We start from the raw sequence: 23687 nt of genomic DNA on the forward strand, positions 1-23687 counted from the left end.
GTGCAGACTATCGCAGACAGACTGACTCCCACACTCTATTGGTCCAATTGCAGTGTAAAACGTATCGTATCTTTGATCCATTAAAATGCGACGGGAGCAATAGAGTCTGCGACTCTCCTAATCTGCCGTATATAGTCTGTACCTCGCCCAAAGTTTTGTGGGCGCCTTCCCTCCTGCCAATTGTTGGTATTGGAGACAAGGGATCAGTTTGGGATTGGATGCCGAAATATCGAAACCCAGTAGGCATATTTGCCGGTGCACGATAATTGCACTTACCGTAAATGGTCTCGTGGTAGCCCTTGGTGAGGAACTGCATGGCTTTGGCGGCGCGCAACGGCGTGCGCAACAATCCCTGCCGGTCGGTGTTCTCCCCGAGTTCGCGCAGGATGCTGGTATAAGCGGCTTGAAGTGCCGGTAACCGGGACTCGTCTTCTGCCTCTTTCCTGGACGTTTCGGGCTTGCGCTGAACGGCGGCCTTTTTGGCCTCAAGGCTAAGCTCACTGAAACCGTTTTTGAAGTGGAACTCTGACACGAGTTTGCCGTTACCGTTGCAGTGACTGTTCATCTCGGAGGCTTTCTGATAGTCCATGACTGAGAGAAAATATTATTTTCGTTTGAGATTGAGAACGTCTTCAGTTGCTTGTAGCAGTTTCTCTTGGTACCTCGTGGTTATCTTGCTGTGCACTGTACCGCTTTGCCATATCTCTGTCCCGCACACAGTTTATATAGGCTACGCGCCACTGCGTGCGCACTGTGCCAAATCAAGTCTTAACAGTGCAGAAAGACCAAGTCCACACGTGTCGTGACGTAATCACGAGCTCAACAGATCTGACTGAAATGTAATAACGTACGAGGGAAAGCTATTCGCGGGATGCGACATTATTTTATATGCAGTAATCGATTATAGATTCCTAAACGCTTCGAACGGCTGAAAGATCACGCTCATTGTCCTGCGCGCTAGTCTCCCAGGCACGAGTACTCACGTGCTGAGGGAGCCTTTATGAATTACTAGGAAATAAGTTAGCCTTCCTGTGATGTTGGGGGCAAAATGTAGCCTTTTTAGAGTTTGACATCAATTAAATGCTATTTAACTTTATATTTTCAGCATGCCATCATCTAATCCTCTAGGTAGGGGTAATTAATTAAAAGTGAAATGACACACTTCGGTTACATTCTGATCAAGAGGGGGGGGGGGGGGGGGTTATTATAGGGCTCGAGTTCAGGGGTTCAGGACAGTGTATTAGCAATCAACGCGGTTGACTACACATCCGTCAGGTTATACAATGAAATAAATTAATGTCATCAACAAAACTAAGCATGCATCGTGACGTCAAACAGGAGGCGCATGACGTCACTATAGAAAAGCTTTATATATCGGAAGTCGATGCTGAAAGGTCATATTCATCTTTGATTTACACAATGAATGCAAGCTATCCTATACGCTGCTCTAGTCCAACGTTTTCAATGAGTCGCTGTGAACTACAGCGGCTGGGTATGATATGCTCCGGTCCACTTGAAACCCGGCCCTGACCGAGGCTGCGGCGGGGAGATGTGCCAACCCTGTCTCATGATCTCATGCGCTCGCATGAGACCAGGTTGGACGGCCTCATGGAACCCCGCTGCTGTGTCCTACTACTTTTCTGCTGAGACAGACAAAGAAACTGTATATATTGCTAGGCCGATTGTTGATAAACAAAGCAATATATGCAAACTAGTTGTTTTCATGTGTTTTATTTGACTGATATGATTAATTTGATTTAATGTTATGGGCTACCATATATTTCATAGACTTAGCTAGTTTTACAATGACAATGTCACACAGTAGGAAAGCGGACAGTGGCAAACAATAACCAACCAAAGATGTTCTACAAAATACAGAAAAGCTTTGTTTCAGCGCTGCAAAACTGACATGAATAGTGTAATATTTGGCTGCTAAATGTGCTCCCAACATAATACAATAATTCTTCAATATTTCGCTTTCTCCATCATCCCAGAAACGGAGACGGTGTGTAAAACTGCGCAAGTTCGAATATTTCTTTTCGGATTTAAGATATATTAGCAACTGATCACGTTAGCCACCGTACTTATATTAGCACACATGTCTCGAATATAAAAAAAGAAATGTTTCAATCACGCTCAACAATGTAGCTTAAATAGCTATATTTACTCCTATGGAGCTTTATACAACGGGAGGTTTGGTTAGGTTAAGAGTCCTGGCGGACTGGTGCCAGGATAACAACTTTTCTCTGAATATCAGCAAAACTAAGGAACTGATCGTGGACTTCGGGAGGAAGAACACCACACCATCATCTGCAAACTGGCATCGACCCCAACGGCAGAGTGGGAGGAAGAACACCACACCATCATGTGCAAACTGGCATCGACCCCAACGGCAGAGTGGGTGTGGTGTGTGTGTGTGTGTGTGTGTGTGTGTCTGTGCGTGTTTTTTTTTTTTCATGGACCCCAACGGCAGAGTGGGTGTGGTGTGTGTGTGTGTGTGTGTCTGTGCGCGTTTTTCCTCAGGTGTCTGAGGTAATTTGGCATGGACATCCTTACGTGCTGATGCGGCGTCTTGATCTCAGAGTGTGTGTGGTGTGTGTGTGTGTGTGTGTGTGTGTGTGTTTGTGCGCGTTTTTCCTCAGGTATCTGAGGTAATTTGGCATGGACCCCAACATCCTTACAAACTTTTACAGATGCACCACAGAGAGTATCCTGACCAGCCGTATCACCGCCTGGTACGACAGCTGCACTGCCCTTGACCGTAAGGCTCTACAGAGGGTGGTGAAAACGGCCCAGTACATTATGGGCCGCTGGCTACCAGCCATTCAGGATATTTACTCTGAGAGGTGCAAGAAGAAGGCCAGGAAGATCATCAGGGACAACAGCCACCCCAGCCACGCCCTGTTCTCTCTGTTCCCTTCTGGCAAAAGGTATCCATCATCCAAACCTGGTCCAATAGGCTCCAGTTTCTACCCACAGGCCATAAGACCTGCTCAGCGGTCACTACCTCTGCACATTTTTGCAAGGTCGAAGATTGTGGTCGAGATCTACCTGGTCTCTTCTTGAATGAAGATTTCATTGGACTAAATTTATGAATTCAATGTGTGTGTGTGTGTGTGTGTGTGTGTGTGTGTGTGTGTGTGTGTGTGGATACTGTAGTCATGCATTGCTGGTATTCTCTCCGGTCAATCTCTCAGACACACTGTAGTCGACACGCTGTAATCTCCACAGTTACTCTCGTCATGTGCAAACTGTCCAGCTAACTCCTGCTCTTGTATATATGTGTGTGTGGGTGGGGGGGGGGGGGGCCCATCACGCACACACACGCGCACACACACACACACACACACACACACACACACACACACACACACACACACACACACACACACACACCCTAACCCTAACCCTGTCTCAGATTTCAATGGACTACATTTATGAATTCAATATCCAATTGCAAGCTTCTAAACAGAGCCAACTGAGCAACTTAACCTACTGTGTAAGGTCATACTCACTATTCCTTGACTAGCAGCACTTGGAAACACTATTTATCACTGGGCTCAGTAGAGTGAGATGGTGTGTGTGTGTGTGTGTGTGTGTGTGTACGTGTGTGTACAGTAATGTATAGTTTTGTCACGCCATGCTCGTTCTCTCTCAGGTCAATCTCTCAGGCACACTGTAGTTGGCATGCTTTAATCTCCATAGTTAATGTTATTATGTGTTTGACGGGGGGACGGGGACAGGGACGGCAACCTGACTGTTGATCACAAGATGAAATAAAAGAACAAGCTCATTCCCAGAATCAAGTGTGTCACTGTAGCGATCTAATCTGAGAGATGCAAGAGGAAGGCTGGAAAGATCATCAAGGACAACAGCCACCCCCGAGTCACGCCCTGTTCTCTCTGCTTCCATCTATTTAGTGACACTCGCCAGGCATTGGCGTCATTGGCCTCACACTCACCTTTCACATTAATGACAAAATAACGGAACTTGAACTTGAACTAAACAAGACACACGTCATGCAGCCAGTTGAGGCAAACTTGAGACAAAGTCCCCATATTTACCACTATTTCACCATCAGTCAGACTTGTCTCCAAAACAGAGCAGCTACTTCATCACAGACACAGACACAGACACACACACACAGACACACACACACACACACACACACACACACACACACACACACACACACACACACACACACACACACACACACACACACACACACACACACTGTTGTGAAGGGTTGCATACCCCTAGTCAGTTTCAGATATGGCAAGGTGCATTCATTCATGTCAGGTGACCTGAATAAAAGAGATGACAATCAGCTCATTGTCCAGATTTCTAGATAAGTAAATGTGTAGGCCCATCGCTGTCCACAACCAGGGCAGGCTTCAAGAATGTACAGTATGTGTACAAAGTGTGAAATGGCATGTGTACACACTCATGTGTGTGTGTCTTGGGAAAGTTCTGTATGTGAGCATGTAATCAGTGTTGCCATTAGAGCATGACATCAATCCAAGATGAACCGATTCAGTGTTTGTGTGTGTGACTCTGGTTGGTCTTGGGTCAGGTGATCTCTCCTCGAAGAAAGAATCACAACTCTGAGAACTGGGGGTCACGGTGCAGTGAGAGTGTGATCAATACCTGATTTCACACAGTCACACACACAGCATGCACACATTCAGAGTGTATTGACAGCCTGATGGTTATAGAATCACCAACTCTCCAAAGTGTGAACTTGTTTGCGCCCCGTCAATGAGTGCACATTTAGGGCGATGGGTATGGGCACTCGGAATACTTTGGTTATGTTTCAGGTCGCCCAACATTGCACAGGCGCTGCACAGCGCACCAGATCGCACCTGTTTAATACTTCAGAAACAGGGCCGTTACCAGGGTCAATTTGAACCGCACTATTTTGCATCATACAGGTGTATGGTGTCTTACCTTGAAAGTAGTCACTAAATAAACTGTAATCCATGGTTCAGAGTTGTTCAAATAGCCACTACTATCAGCTAACCACTAAGCAAAAAAACAAAACAATGGGAGTTTTAGGGGTACAAAAATAAGGTTCAACATTTGTGGTCAAATCACCTCACAGTAACTTCCAACCAAGTCAAAGAGTTCATTTGAGTTGATTTGGCCACTTTTCTATGTGTGTGACAACTTTTTTTTGGTTGCTCTTTAAAAAAAACTGAACCATGGATTACAGTTTATCCTGGCCGATAGACTCGTTTCAAGGTAAGGAACCATCTGACTATACATTGTAAAATAGTGATCTATCCCTTTAATCCATTCAAAACAATCGGATTTAGATCTTCTTTTTTTTTACCCACTGTACTCAACTCCTTTTTTTTTTTTTTTTTTAGATTATTTGTTCTATTGATCTAAACGTCATATCCTGTGTTCCTCTGGCCGTGGCGGGAGATTCCAGCATGGCGGTGCAGCCGAAAACCAACCTGTCCATGGACAGCGCCACCGAACATGGCTTTCTCAAATACTATTTCGCGATGCCTAAGAAACCCGACACGACATTCAGAGTATTCGATCGCAATGACTACTACACGGTGCACGGGAAAGATGCTGTCTTCGCAGCAAAGGAGGTTTTCAAGACGAGTGCAGTCATCAAAAACCTGGGTGGAGGTGGGTATGCTAGCTCACTAGCTAGCCTGCTTGCTTCTCTGAGAGTTTGCTATTAATCCTACTTGTGCTACCACGCCGGTGTAATACTCCCGCTGGCACTCTGCATGGCCCAGCCTTAGATCTGTTTACTGTTGTTAAAACATGATCTGCACCCAGCAGGATAGAGAAATGCTGCACACAATGTTTATGTATCTCACCGTGTTCGATCGAGAGTGTGTTTACGTGTGTGTGTTTACGTGTGTGTTTATTTGTGTGTGTGTGTAGGGAGCCGCAAGTTGGAGAGTGTTGTTCTCAGTAAGATGAACTTTGAGGCGTTTGTGAGAGATCTGCTGCTGGTCAGGCAATACAGAGTGGAGGTGTACAAGAACCACAGCAAGTCCAGCCGAGACCACGACTGGCAAATGGATTACAAGGTAGCTGCCGACCACCATCACCTGGCCACCCTACAACCTCACACAGCCTCCATGGAAAAATATGACAAATGTAAGTTCTGTAAAACATTGGCAATATATATACTTTTCTCACCCTTATTGTTCCTGCTTTCTCTCTCTCTCTCTCCCTCCCTCCCTCCCTCCCCAGGGATCCCCTGGGAATCTGACTCAGTTTGAGGAGATTCTGTTCAGTGGGGGGGCTGGAGGAGAGTGCAGTGCCGGGATTGTTGCCGTTCGGTTGGCGGCAGGGGCCGATGGACAGCGTGTGGTGGGCGTTGGCTATGTGGATGCAGCACTGAAAAAGATGGGCGTCTGTGAGTTTCCAGACGGCGAGATGTTCTCAAACTTGGAGTCTCTGCTGGTCCAGCTCGGTCCGAAGGAGTGTCTGCTCTCACAGGGAGACAACAACGCTGACGCTGCTAAACTACGAGAGGTGTGTGTGTGTGTGTGTGTGTGTGTGTGTGTGTGTGTGTGTGTGTGTGTGTGTGTGTGTGTGTGTGTGTGTGTGTGTGTATAGATAATGTGTATATACTGTAGTGTGTGTTTAAATGTGTGTGTGTGTGTGTGTGTAGGTGGTGCAGCGTGGCGGTGTGTTGCTCTCTGACCGGAAGAGAGCAGAGTTCAGCAGTAAGGACATGGTGCAGGATCTCAACAGGCTGCTCAGAGCCCAGAAAGGACAGACTGTTGCCAGCAACACACTGCCGGAACTTGACAAACAGGTAAGCACACAAACATTGTCACATACACTATATGGATTCACAGACCAATGCGCAGTTCTTTGATGTGTGTGTGTGTGTGTGTGTCTGCAGGTGGCCATGTCATGTCTGGCTGCGGCGGTGCGGTATTTGGAACTGTTGTCTGATGAGTCCAACTTCAGCTCCTTCAGCCTGACCACCCTGGGCCTGGGCCAGTACATGAGGCTGGACAACGCAGCCGTGCAGGCCCTCAACCTCTTCCAGGTCAGCTGTCATGGCATAGGCTGTCTGGGCTGTCACTCAACCTCTTCCAGGTCAGCTGTCATGGCATAGGCTGTCTGGGCTGTCACTCAACCTCTTCCAGGTCAGCTGTCATGGCATAGGCTGTCTGGGCTGTCACTCAACCTCTTCCAGGTCAGCTGTCATGGCATAGGCTGTCTGGACTGTCACTCGCTGGATGTCAGCAGAGCAATGAGCCTAGAGTTTGGGGGTAAAATGTTCTCACTCACTCATTCCCATGGTGCCAGCTGGAGCATAGGGCAGCAACAAAGGTTTCTCCACTTCTGGTGGTATTTGGCCACAGCCTCCACTGTTTTCTAAACCATTCTTCTTATCTCTGCTGCCCTGGGCTTGACCTCCTGACCAGTTCGAAATGGGGACAAACAGTAAGCACAGGGTGTGCACAGTCAAATACAGGACAGTCATCGACACTCTGCACCTCCTAGCATTCAGACGGTACAAGCAGGGCTTTACCGAAATATCTTATTTTTTTTTTCTTCTTTTTTTGTCATACCGGTTTCAGCAGCAGCGAAGTCTAAGAATGAAGTGATGATAGAACTGATAAAACCACTACAACAGATACTCTCCTTATTACACATTGCACAAGCTTCGTCCATCACCCGTAAAATGACCCATAAAGCGCTCCCTACGAGCATGTTGACAGCCTACAGGAGGTTCTACCCCGTGTATTTCTATGCTCAGTACCTTTTTCTTTTTTGTCTCCTGATTTGGCTCATCCTTCCCAGGGTTCCCCGGATGACACGAGCGGAGCTCACTCATTGGCGGGCCTGCTGAATAAGTGTCGCACCCCTCAGGGCCAGCGATTGGTCAACCAGTGGATCAAGCAGCCACTCATGGATAGGAGCAGGATAGAAGAGAGGTGAGGCGGTGGGGGGGTAGATCGAAAGGTTTCGGGTGTGTCCCAATAGTCTCATCTGTTCCTAGAGTTTTTGAGAAGGAAGAAAGGATGTGAGGAGTTGAGGAAAGACTATTGGGACAGAACCAGAACGATGAACGTTGAGTTGTTTCAAATCCGACAACCTCCCACTATTTAAGCCCTTTGCTGCCACTTTGTGGTCTCACCTGGCACTGCGGGTGATTGATTAATTGGTTGCATAAGGTTCAGGATTTGTATGCACCAGTCAGTGGCAAAAATTTGTGTGTGTGTAGGCTAGACCTGGTGGAGAGTTTTGTGTGTGACGCTGAGCTGAGGCAGACCTGTCAGGAGGACTTGCTCAGGAGATTTCCTGATCTTCATCGATTGTCTAAGAAGTTCCATCGCCACTCTGCAACACTGCAGGATTGTTACCGGGGTTACCAAGCAGTGAACCACATCCCCGCCCTGCTACTGGCCCTGGAGAGACACACGGGTGAGCATGCACACACACACACACACACACACACACACACACACACACACACACACAAAAAGAAAAGACAAGAAAAGAGCTGTCACCTGATGTGTGTGTGTTGTAGGGAGTCACCAGGTCCTGCTGGAGGCAGTGTTCCTCTCTCCTCTCAGAGACCTGGAGTCTGACTTTGTCAAGTACCAGGAGATGATCGAGACCACGCTGGACATGAACCAGGTGTGTACACTACAGCATTTAGTGTGTGTTTCTGTTGGAAATGTGTGTGTGTGTGATGGCATGCACTTTATTGTGTGTGTGTGTGTGTAGGTGGATCACCATGAGTTCCTGGTGAAGGCGTCGTTTGACCCAGTGCTGAGTGAGCTGAGAGAGAGCATGGACTCACTGGAGAAGAGCATGCAGGGAGTACTGGCCAGCGCAGCACGAGAACTGGGTACACACACACACACACACACACACACACACACTGGGGACAGCGTAGAACAATTCAACTCGTCAAATACTAATCCCACCGTGCCTAACTTTACCTCACCGCCATCGCGATGTTGTCTAAACATACAGAACGTCCCTGACGGACCCGGCCAAGGTCGGTTGGGACAGAGGCGTTGCACGAACCAGTCAGGTTTGTGTTGGAGCAGATGTTGTTGTGAACCCTGTTCTCGGTTGTCAGGTCTGGATGCCGGAAAGACCGTGAAGCTGGACTCGAACGGCATCCTGGGGTATTACCTGAGGGTGACGTGCAAGGAGGAGAAGAGTCTGAGGAACAACAAGAAGTTCACCACCCTGGACGTCCAGAAGAACGGAGTACGCTTCACTAACAGGTGCCTAGCTCTGTTTCTCTCTCCCTCTCTCTCTCTCCCTCACCGTTTGCCCTGCATTAAGCTGACTCTCCTTCTCTGTGCATACGTGCGTAGCTTGAATGTCTATTTATTGCCCGCTTTCTCTCCTGCAGGTGTTTGAGAGAGGGAGAGTTTGCATGTAATATGATGCAGACAGACAGATGTATCTGGCCTTAACTGTCGTTCCTATGGCAACTGTCAGACACCTGTGGGTGGATGTGGGGGTGGGGGTGGGGGTTTCATTGAGCTGCTTTGCCACTTTTTCTAACTGTGTGTGTGTGTGTACGTGTGTGTGTGTACGTGTGTGTGTGTGTACGTGTGTGTGTACGTGTGTGTGTGTGTGCGTGTGTGTGTGTACGTGCGCGCGCAGCAAGCTGAGCTCTCTGAATGAAGAGTACACTAAGAACAGGGAGGAGTATGAGGAGGCTCAGAATGCCATCGTCAAGGAGATCATCAGCATTGCCTCAGGTGAACACACACACACACACACACAGAGGACCCCTGGTGGTGAAGAATGGTCTCCGGGTGGTTTAAACGTTTTGACCCCCCCCCCCCCCCCCCCCCCCAGGCTACGTGGACCCCTTGCAGAGTCTGAGTGACGTCATAGCGCTGTTGGACGTGGTGGTGAGCTTCGCCGTGGCGTCCGTCTCCGCCCCCGTCCCCTTCGTGAGGCCACGCCTCCTGGAGCCCGGCTGCAGACGCCTGGTCCTCCAGCAGGCCAGACACCCCTGTATGGAGTCAGACGCAGACACTGCCTTCATACCCAACGACATCCACTTCACCAAGGGAGAGAAGAGCTTTTACATCATCACAGGTATGTACACACACACACACACGCACATACTGGATGCTCACACATTTACGTAACAGTCCCCTTCTCTCTTTCTCCCCCCCCACCGCCCCCCAGGTCCTAACATGGGAGGAAAGTCAACGTTCATCCGTCAGGTGGGCGTGATCGCTCTCATGGCCCAGATTGGCTGTTTCGTGCCGTGTGATAAGGCGGAGCTGAGCGTGACTGACAGCGTGCTGGCGCGTGTGGGGGCGGGGGATAGCCAGATTAGGGGCGTGTCCACCTTCATGTCTGAGATGCTGGAGACCTCTGCCATTTTACGGTGAGAGAACGCACACACACACACATACACACACACACACTGTGGCCATCCTTTCCAATTTGCTGATTTGGAGCATGTTAACCAGAGTCCTGCTGTTTTGCACCAAAAAAATGCATCTGTAACCCCAGTGTGGGTTGATTCTGTGCACCAGATTAAATGACACATTTTGACCTGCAAACCCAAGACTGTTTCCCCCACATCCCTTTTTCATTACGTTAACAAAAGCTCAAGCTAAATAAACAAACCTAAATCTTGGGTTGCTGACTCTCCAGGTCCATAAGAACTCTCTAAATATCCTTAAAATGTGTGTGTGTGTGTGGGGGGGGGGGAAATGTAATTCTAATGAATTATCCCTTTAAGACACAAACCCACTTTTTGAAATGGTGTCATCTCTCTCTCTCTCTCTCTCTCTCTCTCTCTCTCCCCCTTCTAGTTCTGCCACAGAGGACTCTCTGATCATCATAGATGAGTTGGGCCGAGGCACATCTACGTACGATGGCTTTGGTCTAGCCTGGGCCATCAGTGAACACATTGCGGCGAAGATCGGCTGCTTCTGCCTGTTTGCGACACACTTCCATGAGCTGACTGCACTGGCCACACAGCATCCCACTGTACACAATCTACACGTTACAGCTCTGACCACCGAAAACACACTCACCATGCTGTACAGGGTCAAACCAGGTATGTGGTACTCATACTGTATGTGATACAGGTACACACACTCTCTCTCTCTCTGACGTTGCGGCTGTTGTGCATGTGCGTGCTCAGGTGTGTGTGATCAGAGTTTTGGGATCCACGTGGCGGAGATGGCGTGTTTTCCCGCGGCGGTGATTTCCATGGCGAAGGAGAAAGCTGCGGAGCTGGAGGAGTTCCAGGATCCTCAGGGGGAGGGACCGGACGCCAAGAAACGCTGCACAGAGAAACTGGTAGAGGTTGCCTGCTTTCTTTAAAATAAAAAAATAAATAAAAATAAACACCATTCATTTTGATTCCAGGGCAATTCAATACAATAACAACAGTGGATTAAAATACAAACACAAGTACACAAGACATACAAATCGACATTAGAATATAGGTTGCTGTCTACCATGGGGCCACATCATTATTATTATAATAATATCACCACATCCCTCCATCTTTCCCCCCCAACACCACATCCCTCCATCTTTCCCCCCCAACACCACATCCCTCCATCTTTCCCCCCCAACACCACATCCCTCCATCTTTCCCTTTCTCCCAACACCACCTCTCAATCTCCTCTCCGCCTGTGGTTATGTCTCCCAGAAGGAGAACTGTCGTCTCTGCCAGGGGAGGCAGAAGTCGGAGGACGGGCTCATTGGAATGCATGGAATGACGGAATGAGATCAAACACCTTTTTGATACCATTCCTCATTCTATTCATTCCAAATGAGCCTGTCCTCTGATTTCTACCCCCACTGGTCTATGCAGTATTGCATTCCGTGTGATTCCTACCCTAATGGTTCATTGTCTGTGTGTTCCTCAGGAGGGTGAGAGATTGATCCAGGGGTTCCTGGGGAAGGTCAAGTCCCTCCCGGTAACGTCCATGACTGATGAGGAGGTGAAGGCGGAGCTTAAACGGATGAAGGAGGAGCTTGTTGCCCACAACAACACTTACATCACAGATATACTGGAACACTCTGTTTCCACACCCACAGCATGAGACTGACTGACTGACACACACACACCAATACAAACACATGGTATTGATCATAACATACTAGTTTGATAACTCCCATGTCTGATGGCCCAGGATGCCATGACATCATGTACAGTAGATTCTAAGTTCTGTGGTTAATTTCCTTGTTGTTCCTCTTTGACATTTCATAGAATGTGTAGACACTATAAACTTTGAATGAATTCTTTGTTATCCAATTAACTTTAACTACTTTAAGTTGTCCTTGATTTATTTTTCTCTTAACAGTAGTGATGGTTCCATGAATAAAGCCATCTGTTTTGTAACCAGTGTCCTTGTTAAGATAACATACATAAACTTCACAAGTGGGTTGTTATAATCACAGATGCATAATCTCAGGGTTCCTACACAGATCTGGAATAAAAAAAATGGACAATTTCCAGACCTGGAAAACATAAAAATAAAACTATTAACACAGTCTGGAAATGAATTGGTTGGAATGGAAATAAATAAATATACCATATTTGTACCAGAAGAGATCAGAATAGTATTCAATATTTTTTTCTAAGCCAGATCATTTCCACAGATCTACATAGCTGTCTTTTTTGACAGAGGTCACACTCCACACGTGCATTTTTGCCAGATGTGCCGAAACACAAATCAACGAAGCAATCTGAAAATACAGGTCTGGAATTTTGAAATGGAAATTGCGTAGGGGGACCCTATAATCTGTTATATATTCTTATAATCAGTAGCAGAGCAAGTTGCAGAGAATATCTCAAGTTTGTTGATGACATCACCATAGGCAAGACTCAACATGAACCCCCCCACAGACGGGTCGAGGGTGGATCCACAAAACCAGACACGCAAGCACATTGATCTAATAAAGTTTTATTTTCTTAAAAATGACCAGTTGCCTGTTTTCTTTTTTTTTCTTTCTAGGAAATTAAACCCTTTTTGAATTCCTACTAGCATCTACATAATGGTTATTGAATACTTCACAATATATTAAGTCTAGATGTTATGGTACATGCATACGATTCAGGCCACATGAGGAGCCAAAGTCACCACAATACACAGGGGAGAGAGGAGGAAGAGGAGGAGGGGGAGAGGAGGAAGAGGAGGGGGAGACGGGGGGGGGGGGGGAAGAGGGGGAGGAGACTGCAGAAAGACTCATCTGTCCCAGTTCTAAGGAGGCCTGGTGCCTGGCAACTAACCCTCTCCAGCAACACTGACTGCATAATCTCAAAACACATACACCCTCAAACACACACAAATAGACAGTACATACACTAAACGCACACCGTACGTCACACACATCTACACACACGCGCACGCACACACGCACGCGCGCACACACACCTTTTTACAACTGTGGAGTTCCTCCACCTGCCATAGCTAATAAACTGGAGAGGATATTAGTGTTTAACGTGTTTCTCTTTCACAGAAAGAACTAGGGTACCACTGGGAGGCAGAGTTTCTGCAGTAAGCCTGGGGGGGGGGGGGGGGGGGGGGGGGGCGGGCGGGCAGGGGGGGGGGGGAGGGGGTGCTAATAAAAAGAAAATTAACAATAACAATAATTATCATAATAATATATAATAAAATAAAAGACATTCAAATACAGTAAGATTTTCGCTTGAAAATACAAAACTACATGAGAAAAGCATTAAAATCATATTCGTTGATCAGAATAACATTAAAAAAGCTGAAGTGCTCCATCACATAGTCTCTCTCTCTCTCTCTTTGCTTTATCCATACATATATATAACAGCCCATCCGCTGCCTGTGTACTGTTGCCAGGGCAGCCTTGGGGACCGCGGCGCGCCGGTTGCTCTGAACGGGAAGTGTGTCGCTCAGGGCGCGAGGCTCGAGCTCCGCACGTCGTAGGACCTTCACACATCCAAGAGGGAGGAGGGGAGGGGGGACGACGGGGGGACGGGGGACCGGGGGACAGGGGGGGGAAGTCTCTCATTGGCCACTCTCCCGGGGAACCCACACGTGGTCAAGGAAGCAACACCCCTTTATCACAACCCTCACTCTCTCTCTCTCTCGCACCGCGCCATCTGAACGCTAGAGTGAGGAATCTCATGTGGCCATTCTGTATGGGTCCGTTTCTCCTCTTTGAGCTCCGCGGCCCCACCGCCCCCCTCTGGTGGAGACTCACGGCACAGCGCTCTGCAGTAAGCCTGAGGGTTCTCCTTCTGCAGATCCTCTGTCTCTTATCCCGTGGGAGAGCGCCGCATACACAGAGTCTCTCTGGGTCCTTCTGGATGCAACTGAGTGTGTGTGTGTGTAACTGTGTGTTGTGTGCAACTGTGTGTAATTATGTATAGTGTGTTGTGTGTAATTATGTATAGTGTGTGTAATGTGTGTGTGTGTGTGTGTAATGTATGCGTATGTGTGTGTATGTGTGTAATGTGTGTGTGTGTGTGTGTGTTCAGTTGTGTTGCAGCGTGTTGGACTCTATGGGCGGTGCTGAGTCGTACAGAGTGTCTGTATCGTGGGTGGGCTCTCCAGCCAGTGTGCAGGGGTTGGACAACGTCCCTGCTCCACAGTCACAGAAAAACCTGCGCGGGGACAGAGACGCAGGGTTAACTAAGAATAAAGAGGCCTCATTACAAACTACATGGAGACAGAGGGAGGGAGGGAGGGTGTGTGTGTTTGTGAGAAAGAGAGAGACTCACCTATCATGCCGTATAAATTCCACATCATGCCCCTGGTGGCATTTCTTGATGCAGTTGACACAGATGGCATTTCTGTCTGTCGTATTGCAGGTGTGACACCTGGAGGGAGGGACGTACGGAAGAGTAGAGGTAGAGGTCATGTACAGGGCAACTAGGGTGTGGGTGGGTGTACCTAGAAATCACAATATAGAAATCACACATGGAGTCACTGATGCATACGTGTGTGTGTGTGTGTGTGTGTGTGTGTACCTGTAAAAGTCATGCATGGGGTAACTGGTGTAGCTGGAGATCTTGTAGAGACACTGCCCTCTGCTCACAGCCTTCTCTATGGCATCCTGGTTATTCATGATCTTATTATCTGGGAGAGGAGAGGAGAGGAGAGGAGAGCAGAGGAGAGCATCAGTGTAGATCTCATGCAGAACAACGGCACATGATATTTGATACCAGAGATGCCCAACACTGCAGGAGTTAGTGTCAACACGCTCTGGAGTCATATAGAATGTTGGTCATGTGTCTACAAGGAGGGAGAGAGCAAAACATGAGTCTAGCCTCGTAGCGCTACACAAGCCTGTCCTCAGTACTACATTAGCATAGCCTCGTAGCGCTACACAAGCCTGCCCTCAGTACTACATTAGCATAGCCTCGTAGCGCTACACAAGCCTGTCCTCAGTACTACATTAGCATAGCCTCGTAGCGCTACATAAGCCTGTCCTCAGTACTACGTTAGCGTAGCCTGAGCGTTGCCTACCTTTCATGGTGACGTTGACCCCCGAGGCGAGGAACAGGCCCCCGAAGCGGTTGTTGAAGATCTGGTTCCCCTCCAGGGTGGCCGTGGCGTGGTTCGTGATCTCGATGCCTGCGACAGGAAAGGACATCGTCAACACGGGCCGACGGAGGGGCGGCCCATCAAAAGGGGGTAATGGCCACCGAGCCGTCACGTCAAGCACGTGACGCGCTCTGGTGGCGTCAAAGCGCAACGCTGACCTGCTGCGAAGCCGTCGAAGATGCGGTTCTTTCGGAGCACCGGGTGGCTGTTGGTGCTGATCAGGACCCCGGCCTGGGCGTTCCTGAAGATGTCGTTCTCCTCCAGCAGACCTACGCACACGAGAGGAGTCAGGGGCCGGGCTGAGGAGGGATTCCGCCTTGGGCGGCGGTTACACACCCACGTGTGTGTGTGTGAGTGTGTGTGTGTGAGAGTGCGAGAGTGTGTGTGTGAGAGAGTGTGTGTGTGAGAGAGTGTGTGTGTGTGTGTGTGAGAGAGTGTATGTATGTGAGAGAGTGTGTGTGTGTGTGTGTGTGTGTGTGAGTGTGTGAGAGTGTGTGTGTGTGAGTGTGTATGTGTGAGTGTGTATGTGAGTGTAGAGAGTGTGAGTGTATGTCACCTCTCCCTCCGTTGAAGATGCAGATGCCTCCGTCTCTGCCGTCGTGGATCTTGTTGCGCCGCAGGGTGGGGTTGCTGTCCGTCTTTATCCACACCCCCGCCATGGCGTTGTCAAAGATCTCATTATCCTCGATGAAGCCCAGACCTAACACACACGGCAAGTTTTATTTCGTATAACAAAAGACATATACAAAAAGAGGTTTAACACACAGCTTTATGTTGCATACGCCACACAAACACACACACACACACACACACACACACACACACACATATATAACACACACACACGTTCTGACCTGAGTTGTAGACCAGGATGCCTCCATTCTGTCCTCCCCAGATCTTATTGCGTCTGATCTTCGGGTTGCTACCCGTCCTGTAGAAGATGAACGGAACGTTCGTCAAAAATTATTGTGTGTGTGTGTGTGTGCTGGGAGCCCATAACACACACACACACACATACATACATATATATATATATATATATCCATACACACATCTGACTGTCAGGTGAGAGAGCTGGACTTACCGTATCTGCACGCCGGAGTACATGTGATTATAGATGTCATTGTCCTCCAACACCCCATGGCCGTTATCATAGAAATACACCCCCACCTGAGAGAGGAATGGAGGGGGGGGGGGGGGACATTAGAAGAATATATCAGCGATAATGGAAACATAAATGGGCAGTCAAGCAAGGTGTGACGTCTGCTCTCTGAGAGAGAGAGAGAGAGAGAGAGAGAGAGAGAGAGTGTGTGTGTGTTACCTGTTTCCCACTGTGGATGCGGTTCCTACGGAGGACAGGAGTGCTGCCGGTCGTCACCCAGACTCCCGCCAGCGTGTTGCTGTACACCTCGTTCTCCTCGATCACCCCCTGGCCCTTCTCATGCTGGAACACACACACACACACACACACACACACACACACACACACACACACACACACACACACACACACACACACACACACACACACACACACACACACACACACACACACACACAATCAACGACCAGCAGTCTCACAAGCCCAGGCACCTCTGGAATATCAGGGTCCCTGGGACTCCCAATGTTTCATTGTTGATCTGTGTGTGTGTGTGAAAATATGTGTGTGTGTGAGAGAAAGAATGTGTGTGTGTGTATGTGAAATAATGTGTGTGTGTACACGTTTGTTTGTGTGTGTACACATGTTTGTGTGTGTGTGTGTGTGTGTGTGTGTGTGTAATAATGTGTGTGTGTACACGTTTGTTTGTGTGTGTACACATGTGTGTGTGTGTGTGTGTGTTTACCACGTAGATGCCCCCGTGCTGTCCGTCATGGATCTTGTTGTGTCGTACGATGGGACAACTGTTGGTTCGGATCTGGATTCCCGCCAGAGCATTGCCGTAGATATCGTTGCCCTCTATCAAGCCCCGCCCATCTCCAAATATGTACACGCCTCCTTGGTTCCCGTTAAAGATTGCGTTGCCCCTGGATACGGAGAGAAAACCCAAGTCACAGACGGAACCCCATAACAGTCATCGTCGAACAAACAGACGTTTTGGATGAAAGCGTGAACGCTATAATGCAAGAGTGTGTGTGTGTGTGTGTGTGTAACACATATGTACCGTATTGTGGGGTCGCTGTTGGAGGTGATCCACACTCCGGCGAAGTTGTTGGCGTAGATCTTGTTCTCGATGAACTGCCCCCGTCCCTTCTCGTGGACGTAGATCCCCCCGGTCTGGCCGTGGTGGATCTCACAGCGCACCACCGTGGGGTTGGCGTACGCCTTCACCTCAAACCCTGCTATACGGTTCCTATGGATGTTACAGCTCTCAAAGTAACCCTGAGGGGGGGGGGAGACAGAGAGAGAGAGGGGGAGAGGTGGGTGGGGGGGAGGGTTGAGGTTGGTATGTTTGGACTACGGTCTAGGAATTGGAGGTTCAAAAAGGTGGGGGGGGGCGGGGGTTGGGGTGAGTTACCATGCCGTGGTCGAAGGTGAACACTCCCACGTCTCGACCGTGATGGATGTGGTTGCGTCTGATGATGGGGTTGCCGTGGTTTTTCACCCAGATACCCGCCAGCGCGTTGTTACTGATCTCGTTGTCCTCGTAGATACCCTGCAAGAGACACGCGGTCAGACAGAGAGTGAGTGTGTGTGTGTGTGTGTGTTCACCAGTAGGTGGACAGAGGTGTATGCGCGTTTACCAGTACTGGAAGCATTAAGTGTGTTAACCTGTGTGTGGTCAATGAGGGTGTGTGTTTCCGTGTGTGTTCAATGAGTGTGTGTGTGTGTGTGTGTTTACCTGTGCGTGGTCTGTGATGTACAGTCCTACGTTCTCACAGTCACTGATGTTGCAGTGTTTGATGGTTGGACACGCCCCCTGGCCGCTCACACACACAGCTGAGCCCACTGAGAGAGAGAGAGAGAGACAAAACACACAAAACAAACACTGTTACCCAACATGCCACACTGCAGAGTGGATGACGGGGTTGCAGAGTGTGTGTGTGTGTGTGGTTGTGTGTGCGTGCGTGCGTGTGTTACCTGTGCAGGTAGAGCGGATGATGCAGTGGTCTATGTTGGGGCTGCAGTTGACGGTGATCTCCAGACAGTGGTGGGCGTTGTGGTGCTGAGCAGACTTGTCATCGGGGTTGAACTGTGGATGGAAGGGTGGACAGGGTTCACAGGTCATACAGACGCTCGCTGGGTCCTCCCCACTCATTGGCTGAACACACAAACCATTTGGACTATAAATCAAGGCTACAAAAAAAAAAAACATGGCGTCCTCTGTACGTACTACATTTGTGTTCTAACTGATACAGAGGGAGGAGGACGGGAGTAAGCTTTACGGAGGATGATCCGCTTCAACCCATCCGCCTCAGACAGATCAGTAACGGGAGGAATGGGAAGAATGACAGAAGCCTTTTAAGTATTTTCACACGGGGCAGTTTGGAGAGGATGTGGGACAGGAGGTTGGAAGGAGTGGAGGGATGGGCGAGTGATTCTGGGGATAGAAGAGCACGCATGCGTGTGTTTATGTGTGTGTGTGTTTACCCTGATGGTCATGTATCCCACGTAGGCGTCCTCTGATCCCTCCATGAAGACAAACGTGGAGTCTCTGGTGTTCTCAATCACTACCTTATCAGCTACCTTACCAGGAGCTACACACACACACACACACACACACAGAGAGAGAAAGAAGACACATTAGCACGTGTGTGTGTGTGTATACACACACACGCGCGCACACACACTTAATACGCCATTTATCAGATGCATTTATCTAAAGCAACCGACAGTACAGCCAGTGCAGCCGTTTCCCTGACCCAAATGTTGCCAGCGCCATGCTCTACTACCAACTGGGCCACACGGGAGGGTCTCCAGGGTGGCCAAGGGGAGAGGACGTACCTGCTCCTATCATGGTGATAGGGGACTCGATGTAGATCCACTCGTCTGTGTAGATGCCAGAGTGGACGAAGATCAGGCCGTCAAAATGAGCCTCTTGCACCCCACCCAACGCATCCTCTATGGTGTCGTAATACTGCATGACGCACACGCACACGCGCACACACACACACACACACACACACACACACACACACACACACACACACACACTTAAATACAACGTACACACATATAGCCCAGTAGTTCAGAACGTGATGGGTTTGCAAATCCAACTTGACCCCCTTGGAGCTTTTAAGTGTCCAACTCGGTAAACATCGTCGGCGGTGTAATCAATCTGTCATGGCTGTATAGCTTAACATCTATCCAAGTAGACGTTTGGACCCATCCCCGTAGAAAGGACTTAAAGACGCCTGAAGGGCTGCCTGAAGGGCTGCCTTTGGCCGTCCCTCTGTGAAGCAGTAAGTGAGTCTTACCAGCATGTTCTCTCGGCCTTTGTATCTGCCTGGGTTACTGTAGAAATGCTCTGCAAAGCCAGGCTTCACATGGGCCCCTTTATACTGCAATAACAAGACACACACAATCTGTAAATAAAACCTTCTCACACACACACCACAAAATACAGTCATATGACCACCCATCATGCACAAACACGCACGCACAACATTGACACTCATCGATCCATTACACCCAACCAACAACACCATAATACACAACATGATGCTACAATGCTAGTCTTAACCAAAAACAACACACAGACGCTCACAGACGCACAGACGCACACACACACACACAGACGCACACACACACAGACACACACACACACACACACACACACACACACAAACCTACCAATTGCTGGAAGCTCTCCTTCCAGGGGTTAGGCTGTTCGTGCTCCTCAGGGCTGACCTGGAAGAACTTGCCTGGCTCAGGGTGCATCATGGGACGCGTGTACTCAAACACCTCCATATACAGACGCTTCCTGGAAAGGGGAAAACGAACCAGGCACAGACATTTCACATAAGCCATCTGCCCCCCCAAGTCCGCAGAAAAAAAAAAAAAAAGCGGAAGCAAAACAACGCTTCAAATGGAATGGAATCAATCCATCCTCGACACTGACCAGAGTATGGGGTCGTTGGCTAGCTGGCTGAACCGTTTGCAGACGCAGGCAGCCTGACAGAGGTCCTGCTCCAGCAGGTAGGAGAAGATCTTCAACACCACCTCATCCGGGAGCTTCTGCTGTAGGTACTGCTCTGCTGGGGCTGCTAATCAGAGACACAGACGACTCAATGTCAATCCGAGCTCGCCTCGCGTGTCAGTCAGGCTTCTGAAATCCCCTTTAAGCCTGTCGTAATGTGACTTTTAATGTCGGTCAGGAGCGCCAACCTTCGGTGACACACCGGTGGACCCGGCAACCGTAAACTAATCCCAAGTCCCAAGCAACGCTACAGTTAGCATCCAGGCTTAGCATTAGGCCTGGGCTAAGCATCGCAATACGACTTCGGTACTGTATTAAAACACAAAACCTGTGCCTATCAACTATACCTGTATAAAATCTACCTGCATCCACTTTTCAATTACTCAAGACATCTAAATGCATTGTCACACACACACATACATACATACATACATACATACATACACACACACTCACCTGGCAGGTCGTGGCTCTTGCCAGACACCCGTGCTCGTTTGGCTCGGTGGCCAAAAGGTTCTATGGCTGAGGTGGACGCTCCCTGTAACAGGACACGAGACATCAGCAAAAAAAAAAACACACACACACACACAACTGACAAATACACATCAACCATACACACACACACCTCGATAGATACACAAACATCATCAACACATAGATAGACAACCCCAGCCGTCCCAAACATTCCCTATGTTTCAGGGGGATTGGCCTGAGCGAGGCGCTGCACAGATTAGCTAATATAAATTTAAAAAAAAATCACACAATGAGTAGTTGTGTGATATAATAACTGGTGATTTGTAGTTTAGTGATTCCATGCACAGCCTTGCTCAGGTCGATCCTCTTGGAAACACAGGAACTCTCTCTCTCTCTCTGTCTGTCTGACCTCCATGGGGCTCTTGCTAGGGCAGGCAGAGGCAGAAGCGGAGGTAGAGGCGGAGGCGGTTCTCTTGGGTAGCAGGGACTTGCGGCGAAGCTGGTAGGGGCTATTCTGAGCTCCAGGACCTGACTCCTCCACAACCATCTCTGCTGCTGCTGGGGCTTCCTCATCTGGAGACACAGGTTGACAGTCATTAACACACACATGGATCCTCTCAGCACAATCACATACACATATAATAGTTCCAATGAACATATCCACCCATAAGAGGAGCATAGTCACAACCAAATAACAGCAAGGTGACCAGTGACATTCTAATCAACCATTGCAACTGGGGTGTGTGTGTGTGTGTGTGTGTGTGTGTGGGGGGGGGGGGGGGCGGTTGACTAGTAGCTAATTATATTTCAGAGCTTTAAATTCAGTATGCTGCCGGCTCATCGGCAGGACCATGCTTAAAGACAAAGGTTGGTGATTGATAATGGCAGATGCCTTCCCCTGCAGCCAGCCCGACTGGGGGGGCCCCCCCGAGTCGCCTGACGTATCCCAAGAAAACACTAACTATATCCCGCAGCACACCGGCCCCCAAACCCTTCACATAGATGACACAGTCAAAGCCTAGACAACTCCGTGGTAAGGTCTGGCTGTATGTCAGCGCGTCAACGGGCTGCAACCTAGGGTCGATCGGCGTCAAAACTCAACTGCGTAGCTTGCAAATCCGCGGTGTAAACAAACATAGGCGGACCGGGCTAGGTGGGCTAATACAAGGAAGGAGCCCTAGCTGGCTGGCTAGCTAACATTACACGTATAGCTAGCTCGCTAAGTAAATCAACGAAATGAGAGCCAGTCACCAACACGGTTAATTAGCTCAGGCTAGCAAGAAAATGAATCTGCCTCCACTGCTGCTAAAAAAAAATAGACGGTGCAGTGGCAAGCTATCTAGCTGACTGTTACACCCCAAAAATGGCAGTCCAAAAACGCAACGCAGATTTCTTCCGTCAAGCAGCTAGCTAACGTAAGCTAGTTAAGGCTGAGGATGCTAGCTCACTACTAATGTTAGCCCACTATTGCCATCATGAACACAACCCAGTCAGTTGATTTAAACACAGAGACCATATCTTTGATTCTGTTAAACATGGGCTAGTTAGCTATCGGGCAATGTACGCAATACAGTCAACAGCGCTCCCCCCATAGCTTAGCGTCGTTAGCCACACAGTCACTCAAGCCAAACAAAGCGCGGCCTGGCTTGGACCACAGGGCAAGAAGCCTCGGTTTTTCCTAACGAACACCACAGTGCCAACATGCGGAAGCTCGAGAAGCGGGTGTAAGGTACGGGGCAATGGAGGCAAGCGCCCCCTGACAAGTCTACAATGTGAATGATGTGCTGACTACGGCCCGTCTCACCTCGTTCCCCGTTGTTCCGTTCGGGCTGCACCGGGCGCGGCCTCGACACTCGCCTAGGTCTTCTGTTGGTGGCTCTGACGGAGTTCATTTGGGGAGTCGGTTGTTAAAAAATAGAATGCCTTCCTCGAACGTCTGCTTCTAGTTTTAACACACGGCCCAAACTGCAACCCCGTCCGCCTCTTTCTAAAAACACTCAGCGGACTGCGACGGAGAGCGGTTCTAATCCGGGGTGAAGTTACTGTTTTTCGGGCTGCTCCCCCCTGTGTTGCTTGGTGCCAGATCCGTCTCTCTCTTTAGCAGGAGGAGCCATTAACCCACAGGGGGACAGAATCACGGAAAAAAAATCATCGAGAAGCTCTGCCCACCAATCACGCTGGGCGACTCAAACCTACACAGCTCCCTGCGGACGCGAATCAGCAAAGCTGTCTCAAAGAGGGATCTCAACTCAGACGGGTCGGCGTAGCGTTCTAATTCGGACAACCGTATTAGTGAAGACAGGGGAGAATGTTACACAGATTACATGTAAGAGAGAGAGAGAGGGAGAGTGACAGGTCTCCACTTGGTACAGTTTATGGGTACTGTCTGGCCTAACTGACCTAATTGAATCCAGGTACCTGTGAAGGTGAGGTGAACAGTGAGTTGTTCACTCACCATCACAGATATGATAGGACTGGGCTTGTGAAAACTATAACTCCACCTAGTTTTTGTTGTCTTTCTTGCACTTACCAGGACTATCAG

At 48.9% G+C, this 23687-nt stretch overlaps 3 protein-coding genes across 6 annotated transcripts in view; 1 reads left to right on the plus strand and 2 right to left on the minus strand.

Annotated features, from left to right (window-relative positions):
- The window catches only part of gch2 (GTP cyclohydrolase 2), a 4888-nt gene extending 4253 nt beyond the window's left edge, over positions 1–635 (minus strand). Inside the window, exon 1 of the mRNA XM_083688241.1 lies at positions 277–635. Coding sequence (XP_083544367.1) covers positions 277–589 — 313 coding nt within the window. The 5' untranslated portion in view covers positions 590–635. The remainder of the gene's footprint in view (positions 1–276) is intronic.
- A 4803-nt stretch (positions 636–5438) lies between these two features.
- Positions 5439–13564, plus strand: msh2 (mutS homolog 2 (E. coli); the record flags this gene model as incomplete). 2 transcript variants are annotated; one of them, XM_083687970.1, is made up of 16 exons in its annotated part: positions 5439–5646; positions 5911–6059; positions 6226–6510; positions 6650–6796; positions 6887–7036; positions 7798–7931; positions 8222–8421; positions 8528–8637; positions 8728–8851; positions 9089–9239; positions 9628–9725; positions 9826–10071; positions 10165–10369; positions 10803–11050; positions 11138–11301; positions 11874–13564. In XM_083687970.1, 16 exons carry the CDS (start codon positions 5439–5441, stop codon positions 12048–12050), a joined length of 2796 nt encoding a protein of 931 aa, XP_083544096.1. In that variant the 3' UTR covers positions 12051–13564. The 2 variants fall into 2 exon arrangements, with proteins under 2 accessions (XP_083544096.1, XP_083544097.1); XM_083687971.1 differs by having other exon boundaries at positions 11138–11295.
- Positions 12899–23229, minus strand: fbxo11b (F-box protein 11b; the record flags this gene model as incomplete). Of its 3 annotated transcripts, none has more annotated exons than XM_083687973.1 (22): positions 22950–23229; positions 21555–21718; positions 21128–21209; positions 20594–20735; positions 20326–20455; positions 19950–20033; positions 19477–19609; positions 19123–19229; positions 18613–18724; positions 18374–18480; positions 18050–18187; positions 17696–17913; positions 17378–17558; positions 16855–16977; positions 16618–16703; positions 16388–16464; positions 16090–16233; positions 15692–15802; positions 15456–15563; positions 14957–15065; positions 14708–14806; positions 12899–14590 (listed from the first exon to the last, which is right to left on the minus strand). In XM_083687973.1, the coding sequence occupies exons 1-22, from the start codon at positions 23035–23037 to the stop codon at positions 14461–14463; spliced, it is 2673 nt and encodes an 890-aa protein (XP_083544099.1). In that variant the 5' UTR covers positions 23038–23229. The 3 variants fall into 3 exon arrangements, with proteins under 3 accessions (XP_083544099.1, XP_083544098.1, XP_083544100.1); XM_083687972.1 differs by having other exon boundaries at positions 20594–20738; XM_083687974.1 differs by lacking the exon at positions 12899–14590 and having other exon boundaries at positions 14704–14806; positions 20594–20738.
- Positions 23230–23687: the final 458 nt, after the last annotated feature.

Source organism: Argentina silus, assembly GCF_951799395.1.
Source record: "Argentina silus genome assembly, chromosome: 16".
In the NCBI taxonomy this organism is placed as follows: Eukaryota; Metazoa; Chordata; class Actinopteri; order Argentiniformes; family Argentinidae; genus Argentina; species Argentina silus.